This window comes from Dunckerocampus dactyliophorus, chromosome 16, assembly GCF_027744805.1.
Source record: "Dunckerocampus dactyliophorus isolate RoL2022-P2 chromosome 16, RoL_Ddac_1.1, whole genome shotgun sequence".
Lineage (NCBI taxonomy): Eukaryota > Metazoa > Chordata > Actinopteri > Syngnathiformes > Syngnathidae > Dunckerocampus > Dunckerocampus dactyliophorus.
The window spans coordinates 13526606-13537199 of NC_072834.1; the positions used below are offsets into that span (position 1 = coordinate 13526606).

Consider the following 10594-nt stretch of genomic DNA (forward strand, 5'->3'; position numbering starts at 1 on the left):
CACGCTATCATGAACAACATTTCATGCTTTTAATCACAATGTAAATTATATGTCATTTGATTTGGTTTGGTTTAGTTTTATTTGAACATGCATGAAGGTTACAATAAGTTATATGTCTTTGTCCTACAACTGAAGACAAACATGACCTTTCATTCACGTCACGACAAAAGCAGACAAAGTAAAGCCTGTGACATTTTTAAATGTTTAATTGTTTCACGACACCAGACAGAAAACACAGCATGTCAAAATAATAGGGACACACAACTTCCCCCTACGACTAATTGACACCAGCTAAACTACACAAAGCGGAGCTGCTGTGTGTGTGTGTGTGTCTGCACTGAAGATGACGGGCCACTTCCTCTCTTGACGTCTCACTTCTTCTCTGTGGCGTCCTGCTCTTCCTGTGTCTTTGTGCTGTCCACATCCAGGCTGATGTCCTCTCTTAACACACACATGAACACACTCAGGTCACCGTGAAGATCTCAAACAAATAAATGATGTTATTTTTATGACTGTAATGTTAATATTTCACACTGGTTGATGTTTTCAGGATGTTGTTTTACTTATGCAAGGCGTGTTTTGTGTTGGTTTTGTCAATAAAGTTGTTGGTGTGACATGACTAAGACAGAATAAGGACTTACATGGATGCGCAGCCTTTACTCTTCTCAGACGGCAGGAGGAAGAGGAAGAGAGAGGAAGAGCAGGATGAGTGAGTGAATGTGTGTGTGTGTGTGTGTGTCTGTGTGTGTGTTGCAAGTCACCTTCAGGTTTGGGGTGCATGAGCATCAGCGGTATCTCAGCGGTGACATCACTGCGGAGGGAAACACACACAAGGATCAAGACAAGGTTGAGCCACTCTGGCTGGCATGCAGTCATGTGACAGGAAGTGAAGTCACATGGCAGGAAGTCAAGCCATGCGACAGGCGGGTGAAGTGCGCTCACCTGGCAGTGAGACCCCCCAGCAGGCTGCAAAAGCGAAAAGAGAGACGCCGAGAGTTAGCATGGGACGCTGATGAGGACAAGCGGCGGAGACAAGCATCCACTCACCCTCCTCCAGCCACCATCAGGTTGATCTTGATCTTGTAGGACACCAGAATCCCCAGCACTTCCTTCTCCGTGCCTTCAGTTAGCCTGTCCGTCACAATTCCAGGGATGAGAATCATGTACGGACTTTTACAAAAACGTCCTGATTTGGGGGATGCGCTTACATGGTGGTGGATGCCAGGTTGGTGTCCTCGTCCTTGAGGCGTCCATCCAGCGCCAGCCCCCTCTTCTCCTTGTTGTCCGACAGCAGTGGGACAATGGTGAGCGTGTTCTCCAAGGTTCCACTGGGCTCAATGGTCTCGCTGCGGAGGACAAAAGACCTTGTGAGGACCACAAGACGCTGAAGAGAAAGACAGGCCAGAGGATGACATACTTAAACTCTTTGGTGTAGACACACTTGGTGTATTTGTCGGCCGAGTAGAGGATGATGTCGGTGGCTTGGTCCACTGGGAGACCAGAATGTGACCTCGAATGAGCTTCACAGAGGTTGAATGTGACCTTGAGTGAGGTGAGCTACCAACCTGAGATCTTGATCTTCTTCATCGTTTTGTTGCTCTCGTTGTTCACCTTGATCTTAATGGGGATGGACTCTCCGTGGAAGTAGAGCTGCATAACAGCGCAACGTGTTACCGAGCATGCTAGCAGCCATGTTAGCGCACGGGCTAGAGATAATGTTAGCAAGTGATCTGGCAACCATGTTAGCAACCCTGTTAGTGAGCGCACGTACGTCTTTCTCCAGGGACGCCTCCAGGTGGACCGGCTTTTCTGACATCATGAAGCTTTTGCAGATGTCCGCCTTGGGCCCGGCGCCCACCTGAGAGGGGGCGTACTGGATTTTACGGATGATGAGGCGAGCCGTGTCCCTGAATGCAACACGTACAAAGACAAAGATGCTGTCAGAGTGAAGAGGAGGAGACATGAGGCGGCGGCACGAGGAGGGTGCACTCACTTTTTCTCTATCTTCTCATCAGGGTTACACTTTTCCATGGCCAGGAACGTCTTCACTTCGAAGTCCACGCCACAAGCCTGCAACACAAACAGACACGCGCACCTTCATTCAGAAACAGTAAACAGTATACATACAGTCATGGCCAAACATGTTGCTAAAGATGCCAATGTTTTTTGCCATGCCAGTATGCATGCAATGCAGTATGCAACCAAACCAACCTGATTTATACAGCCATGGCCAAAACACTGTCATCTTTGGCATGCCAATATTGTATGTCTGTGTCTATACAGCACAGCTCCCACTAGTGACCACTGAGTGTCAGCGCAAAGAACAATGAACGCTATGTTGTTGTGTACCTTGCCCTTGTCGTCTGGTCCTGGCTGCAGGGACACTGAACATGGAAGGTTGTTGGCAATCTACACACACAAACAGACACAGAAGGTGAAGACAACCATCAGGGAATGTGTGGTCTGTTAGCATGTAGCATTAGTATTATTGTTGCTTGTGATGGTCAACGTCATACTTCGAAACTGAAAGGATACGAGTTGTCGCCCGCCTTCTTCATCAGGGTGTCGTGCATGGCAGTGAGCGTGGGCTTGTGGTCTTCTGGGTAGATCTGGACGTGCCGGATCCAGATGTCCTTCCTGAAGCACAGGCCCATGACATCCAGGTCTTCGCTGCCATAACGGAAGGCGCACGCCACCTGTACGAACACTACACACAAACACACCATGATTGTTAGGGTCTTAGCATGTTAGCATGCCAATCCCCCACTCCGCCCCCCCATCATGTGGCTCTGACGTCACCTTTTCGGTCTCCAAAGTTTGTCGGGTCCAGCTTGACCACGCCATCTGAAAGACACCAGAGTGATGTCACCCAACAGCCTTTACTGTGCACACACACACACACACACACACACACGAAGAGACGCACCAACTTGCTCCACGCTGGTTATGTGGTCCACGTAGTCTCGTTTCCCCAAGTAGAGAGTGAGCCCCCCATTGCCGCTGGTCTTCTTGAACACCCTGCAGAGACCACCAGTCTTATTCCCTTCATGAGAGCAGAAGGTTCTAATCCCTCATCCTCCTTCATCCTGTTAATGACGCTACGTGTGGACGGCACGAATTGACAGGTCGCCTCGGATGAAGCTTAGCTCTCATCTGAGTCCTCGTCCACGAGACAAGTCTGTGAGCAGCTGCCACATCATTGCGGAGGATTAATGATCATAAGGATGCCCAGCATGAGGCCAGTTGGTCCTTCCTAACTATTCAAGTGGTCTTTCTGTGACCTTCTCCACGTTTGGCCTGAGGAAGAACAGTGTTAGCTTTTAAACGGTGCTAATTGTTGTTGTAGTGTAACGTTCTTCAACAAATTTGTACATTTGTACAAAAATGTGGTAGTATAATGTGTGTTCTGGTGTCATGTTTTACTGTAATGTAATGTTCTAGCGCAGTGTTATACTATAATGTTGTAGTGTAATGTTCCATTATAATGTTGTAGTGTAATGTCGTATTTGAGTGTAATGTTGGGGTATAACCTTGTCGTGTGATGTTCTAGTATAATGTTCTAGTGCAATGTTGTAGTGTTCTAGTGTAATGTTTTGGTGTAATGTTGTAGTTTAATGTATATTTTAGTATAATGTTCTAGTGTAATGTTCTAGGATAATGTTCTAGTGTAATGCAGTTTTCTAGTGTAATTTTCTACTGCAATGTTGTAGTGTAATGTTGTAATATAATGTTGTGCCATTTAGTGTTCAGTGTAATGTTTTTGTGTAATGTTGTAGTGCAATGCTGTAGCACTCTACTGTAATATTTTTGTGTAATGTTCTTGTATAATGTTGTAGAGTAATGTTCAAGTGTAATGTTCTTGTAAAATGTAGTGTCATGTTCTAATATAGTGTTGTAGTGTAATGTAGCATAATGTTCAAGTGTAACATTCTCGTATAATGTTGTAATGTAGTGTTCTAGTATGATGTTGTAGTGTATTGTTGTAGTATAATAATATTTATAATAATTCATGTGTAATATTCTTGCATTATGTTGTAGTGTAATGTTGGAGTATGATGTTGTGGTGTTATGTTGTAATATAATGTTGTAGTGTTCCAGTGTAATGTAGTATTCTAGTGTAGTGTTATAGTATAATGCTGTAGTGTATTGCAGTGTAATGTTCTCATATAAATGTTGTAGTGTAACATTATGGTGCAATGTTGTAGTGCTCTACCATAATGTTTTTGTGTAATGTTCTCATATAATGTTGCAGTGTAATGTTCCAGTGTAATGCTCTAGTATAATGTAGTATAATGTTCAAGTGTAATGTTGTCGTATAATGCTGTAGTCTAATGTTCCAGTGTGATGCTGTATTGTAATGTCCTGGTGTAATGTTGTAGTGTAATGTTCTAGTATAATGTTGTTGTGTAATGTTGTAGTATTCCGGGTAATGTTCTTGTACAGGGGTCGGCAACCCGCAGCTCCGGAGCTGCATTCGGCTCTTCAGCCTCCTTGTTGCGGCTGCCATGCTGAGCTCTGTGATTTTTTTTTTTAACCCCGAAGAAGAGAAAATGTGCATTTTCAAAAAGAGTTTGAAATATCCGACTCACCGCTAGTCCGTGAATGCATCTACACTGCGTTCTGACTGCTGATTGGACGAGCGAAGGAAGGGGTCAGTTTCTTCAGTCAGTGATACACGAAAAAGACGTCTTGACAGTGTACCCCTGCGGTAAGCTATGCTTAACGAATACGTCCCTAAAAAGAAAAATATCGGAAGAAAATAGAGAGCTTAATTCTGAATGGACCTATTCCTTTGCCACCACCGCCAATGACGCTGGCTTACCCACATTGCTTGATATATGGCGAGAAAAAAAGCAAACAGAAAATGTAACGTTGAAAGACATTTTCAAAACAAGCAGCACTCAGCTTTTTCTGAAAAGTGCCCAACTGCAGATGAGCGTAAGGGAGAGATTTGAGAACTACTACGGAAGGTTGAGCAGAGCAAACATACTTTCAAGAAGTGAACGCTCCAAACTCAACTACAGCTGCTAGCATTGAGGCTGCACTGGAGATCGTAAAGAGGAGGAAGCCATTCACAAATGAAAGAATCGTTCATAGAAATATCACAGCATCTATTCGAATGAAAGAAATAAACAAGAAAAAATAAGCAAGGAATTGTTCTTATTATTCATTATTCAGAAAATGAAACAAATGCGGGTGGCCTCGTGGGTAGCATGTTACCCACACAGTCAGGAGATCTGGAAGATCTTGGTCCAAATCTCCTTTGGGCATCTCTGTGTGGAGTTTGCATGTTCTCCCCGTGCGTGCGTGGAGGACTTTATGCAGCTTCCTCCCACATTCCAAAAAAATTGCTGACTCTAAATTGTCCATAGGTATGAATGTGAGCGTGAATGATTGTCTATATGTGGCCTGCGATTGGCTGGCGACCAGTCCAGGGTGTACCCTGCCTCTCGCGCAAAGTCTCCTGGAATAGGCTCCAGCATACAGGCGACCCTAATTAGAATAAAAAGAAATGCTCCTCCCTGCAAAGACAGTCGGGAACAGGACCAATCAAATGGCAACAAACACCAAATTGATGACGTTCGGCATTGAGCGGACACATTGATATGCAGATATGTGAACTCTGATGGGCTTTTTCATGTTCAAGTTGGCTACGTTTTTTTTTTTTAAACAAACACAAACACGGGAGTGACTCAAAAAAGCCTACATAGTTCAGTGTTAAAACTATTTCAAAGTAGGCCTGCACATGCCCTCTGTTAGTTGAACTCTGTTGCCGTAACAGGTCAAATTGGAAAAAGATTAAAACTTTTTAAAAGTTTATAAGATGTGTCATATTTTGCAGCTCCAGACCATTTTTCTTGACTGGAAGAGGAGGCAAAATGGCTCTTCTGATGCTAAAGGTTGCCGACCCCCGTTCTAGCATAATGTTGTAGTGTTCCAATGTAATACTCTTGTGTAATGTTCTAGTGTAATGTTTTCGTGTTCTAGTGTAATATTGTAAGGTAATGTCATGTTATAAGATGGATGCACAGGATAGCATGTGTTTGCTGAAACAAGCGTTGTGTAGTAGTTACCATAGCAACACAAGTGCAACCACGCTGCCCTCTTTAAAAAGGTCGATGACATTAAAGACACGACACTTCTGGCTGGGTCAACTTACTTTGCCATGGAAGCTGCTGGAAGTGTTCTGAGGAGGCAAAGAGAAGATAGTGAAGGTGACTTAAAGGCCAGAGCTTCACTGCCGTGTGAGTGGCCGGAGCGACCGAGGTTAATCCCGGTAGATTAGGATTAATCTAAATGGCCGCTGCTTGATTGAGCATGATTATGTCACAGAGTGGATGCCACTATTCGCAGACGGCTAAATGGATCACAGCCCTTCTGGGAATTAATGAGACGAAATCCAAAGAGAAGCTCTGTGATGAGGAGGCGGAGAGTACACAAGCGCTCCACCGCCATCACTGCTGCTTCCTTCTTTTCCAACAGCAACGCACTTCTTCTCAGATGACCACGTCTAAATGGCAACTTGTAAAAATCAAGAGCGGCGCGTGCGTCCTGGGACACTTCATTAAGTACACATAACATCTAAATGGCGCCGTTACAAAGATTAGCTGTCATGACCTGATTTGTTTACATTGGGAGAGTCCAAATATTAGAAACAACATACAATAGTAAAGCCCAGTAGAGTGTACCTAATGAAGTGGACACTTTGATGGATGTTTGGTTACAAAGAAACAAAGAAGTTGTTGACAAGGGAAGGATGTCACATGACATGATGACCTCTTCTTTGTTGGTCATCAAACAGGGCATCTCACTCTCAACTAATATTGCTGCAACATCTTGTACGTGTAGAAAGGAAGGAGTCTCACCTCTTGTCAGCCGTGGAGGATCTGCAGGACACCTCAGGAAGCGTGACGACGTTCAAAGATCTCTTCGGCTCTTTTATACCAGCGGGGGCAGCATTCTGGCTTATTGACGTCGTTCGGCCTTGTTATCGCTGTCGATGCCTGCTGGCTAATCCAATCAAGCAATCAGTGGATTTTGGACGACAAAAGGTTTAAAAATATGCAGCAGACACACCAACCTGTTGTTGTCCATAAACGCACGTGAACCACAAATATCCACGCTAAAATAAGATAAGATAAATATGTTTACCATTAGCATCGCTTCCGCCTTCATGCACCCTCTCTCTGCTTCATGACAACTAACACTTCCTCTAATAACTAACATTATTTCTTCTAACTAATAGTTACTTCCAGGAACTAACGTTACTACAATTAACAATAACCTCTAGTAACAACCACTATCCCTAGCAACTAACCTTCACTTCAAGTAGCTAACCTTACTTCTCATAACTAACTTTTAGGAACTGACATTGTTTGTTCTAGTAACTTTCTTCTGGTAACTATAGTTACTTCTAGTAATTAACCTTACTTCTAATAACTAACATTATTTCTTCTAACTAATAGTTACTTCCAGGAACTAACGTTACTACAATTAACAATAACCTCTAGTAACAACCACTATCCCTAGCAACTAACCTTCACTTCAAGTAGCTAACCTTACTTCTCATAACTAACTTTTAGGAACTGACATTGTTTGTTCTAGTAACTTTCTTCTGGTAACTATAGTTACTTCTAGTAATTAACCTTACTTCTAATAACTAACATTATTTCTTCTAACTAATAGTTACTTCCAGGAACTAACGTTACTACAATTAACAATAACCTCTAGTAACAACCACTATTCCTAGCATCTAACCTTCACTTCAAGTAGCTAACCTTACTTCTCATAACTAACTTTTAGGAACTGACATTGTTTTTTTCTAGTAACTTTCTTCTGGTGACTATAGTTACTTTTAGTAATTAACCTTACTTCTAATAACTAACATTTACTTCCAATATGTAGCATTGCGTTTAGCAACTAACATATACTTTCAGTAAATGACATTGTTTCTTGTGACTAATAGACACTTATAGTAAGTAACGTTACTTCTAGTAGCCAACATTTACCTCTAGTAAGTAACAGTTACTTATAGTAACATTATTTCTAGTAGCCAACAGTTACTTGTATTTACCAAGTTACTTCTTGTGACTAACAGTTGCTTGTAGCATCCAACAGTTAATTGTAGTAGCCAAGAGTTACTTGCAGTATCTAACAATTACTTGTGGTAACCAACAGTGTACTTGTGGGATCCTGCAGTTACTTGTCGTAACCAACCGTTACTTATTGTAAGTCATTTATAGTAACCACAAGTTATTTGTACTGTCCAACAGTTACTTGTAATGACCAACATGGTGGTCCCTCGCAACATCGCGCCCTCACTCAATTTTTAACAAATGTATTCATTTATAAATGATGGCTGTTTTGTGGTTGAATACGTGAATTATTAGTTTAAAAAAATAATATTTAAGGTAATTGTACTTAATGTTGGCCTAAATTAAGTATTTTCAAGCATGGAAATAGCTAAATGAACAAAATGAACTAAAATACAAATACAAGGCAGAAGAAGCATTGTAATTGTGAATGTAGTATTCTCCGTTGGCCACTTGGCGTGAGTAATTGTTCGGTCAGGCAAGCACCAGACGTGATCGCCAGAACAGGCATTTATCCATCCATCCATCCATCCATCCATTCATCCATCCATCCATCCATCCATCCATCTTCCATGCAGCTAATCCTCGGACAGGCATTTATTGCAGGTTTATCTGACAACAGGCACAATAATAATAACAATGGCTGCCAATCAATTTAAATATTTAATTGTTTTAATCGCATTTTGTCCATAGTTAACTCATAATTAATTACAACCAATTGCAGATAGAAGTTTTTTTTTATAATAAGTAGGGATGTAAATATCTTTGTAGGAAACAATTTGATATGCATCCAGATACACGAGTTAAGATATGATTAAAAAATGATATATTTTAGAAACTAAACGATTCAATGCAGTATACGAACGATATGATTCGAGTCGAGATGATTCAACGGTTACATTACTTGTTGATGTAGACATGAATCTTACATTGGAAAATAAATAATAATCATGGATTAGATTTTATAGCACTTTTCAATGCACCCTATTAATTAATTCACAATGAAATGAATCCATTATTCATTCACTCCTCAGTCACACACTTGTGTTATCCTAGCATGGGTAACCACAGCTGCTCTGGGGTAGTCTGACGGAAGCGTGGCTGCCAATTCGCGCCTACGGCCTCTCACAACAAACATTCATTCGCATTCATGCGTGAGTGTTGGCAGCACTGGAGGCAAGGTGGGTGAAGTGCCTTGCCCAGGGACACAACGACAGTGACTGGGTGGAGGGAGCGGTGATCGAACCGCCGACTTTCCCGTTGCTGGTCGACCTGCTCTACCTCCTGAACCACTATTGTAAAAGCGGCATTCTTACAGTACATTGTTCCCTTGTTTATCGCGGGGGATACGTTCCCGATATAACCTGCAATAAGCGAAATCCGAGAAGTAGCCAACTTTATATATTTTTTTATAATGATTCTATATGTTTTAAGGCTGTAAAATCCCTCACTATACACTTTATACACTTTTCTCAGACAGCCAATAACATTTTCTCACATTTCTCTCGTTTAAACACTCTCAGAAAAGTTCAAACTTTCGTTTGAATTTTAATGATCAACCTACAAGGTTGGACGCAAGAAATGATTAAGTGACTCACGCTTATTTCACTCCTCTGACCATGCGTCTTCGTCCTGGCGCCGTTCCGCTGTATATGTAGCGTTTTTGTATCCTTGTTAAAACATATTGCTCCAGGGGTCGTATTTTCCTCCTCCTCGTCCTCCTCCTCGAACCGAAGATTCATTTATTCCGTAATGGCGCCCTACAGCCACAACTTCTACCCTCCTTCAGCACGTCCAGAAGTCCAACTATTTGTGCGATGGTTAGCATCTTCTTCTGCCTTTTGCGCAGGTGCCTTTGATGGTCACACTGCTAGCGATCAAACATTTATGTAAATTTGGCAACCCGAACGCATTGTGTACTGCACAGGAGGGCACAGAGAAGATTGATTGGCAATGGTCTACAGTGCCTTAGCCAATCAGGACGCAGACACATTGCCGGGTCTCCCTTAGCCAATCAGAATGAAGAACACAATGCACGTTCATAGGCTGAAAAAAAAAAAGCACAAAAAAAACAGCAATTTCGACAAAGGTGAACCGCGATGTAGCGAGGGAACACTGTATTTTCAAATGTGTAAAACAGCACATCATATCCCCAAGCATGCTGTGAGGCAGGGGTCCCCAACCGAGAAACGTTCAGGCACAATAATAAAAAAATAACACTTAAAAAATAAACAATACAATAATTTGTAAATAGCTACATCAACTTTTATGTAAAGGGAAACATGGACCGTTATTCCATTCAAAAAATAATATACAGTTAGAATCCCACAGTTTTTGCATGTTTAATGCGAGCGACAACCAAACGAACCATCTGACTTTCTCCCACGTTGCACAGATAGACTACTATACTGTATTTTTCTGTCACATCATATTTGGTCCCAAATGCTGATATTATGTGGGAATGCATAAAGGTAAGATGTGATGACCTTTTTGAGTGCTAA

General features: G+C 42.1%; 1 protein-coding gene across 1 annotated transcript; it reads right to left on the reverse strand.

The window, feature by feature from the left end:
- Window positions 1-188: 188 nt before the first annotated feature.
- On the reverse strand, window positions 189-6988 carry arr3a (arrestin 3a, retinal (X-arrestin)). The gene is made up of 16 exons (XM_054755763.1): window positions 6867-6988; window positions 6161-6187; window positions 2927-3018; window positions 2800-2844; window positions 2517-2707; window positions 2350-2409; window positions 1994-2070; window positions 1772-1907; window positions 1566-1650; window positions 1418-1490; window positions 1209-1346; window positions 1048-1131; window positions 943-966; window positions 762-811; window positions 642-661; window positions 189-441 (listed from the first exon to the last, which is right to left on the reverse strand). Exons 2-15 carry the CDS (start codon window positions 6166-6168, stop codon window positions 657-659), a joined length of 1068 nt encoding a protein of 355 aa, XP_054611738.1. The 5' UTR covers window positions 6169-6187; window positions 6867-6988; the 3' UTR covers window positions 189-441; window positions 642-656.
- Window positions 6989-10594: the final 3606 nt, after the last annotated feature.

Excerpts from the sequence above, each read along its gene's own strand:
- arr3a (XM_054755763.1), bottom strand. Across the intron at positions 2,071-2,349 it reads GACCAGACGACAAGGGCAAG|GCTTGTGGCGTGGACTTCGA; the intron begins GTACACAACAAC and ends TTTGTGTTGCAG. Across the intron at positions 1,651-1,771 it reads AGGCGTCCCTGGAGAAAGAC|CTCTACTTCCACGGAGAGTC; the intron begins GTACGTGCGCTC and ends GCTGTTATGCAG.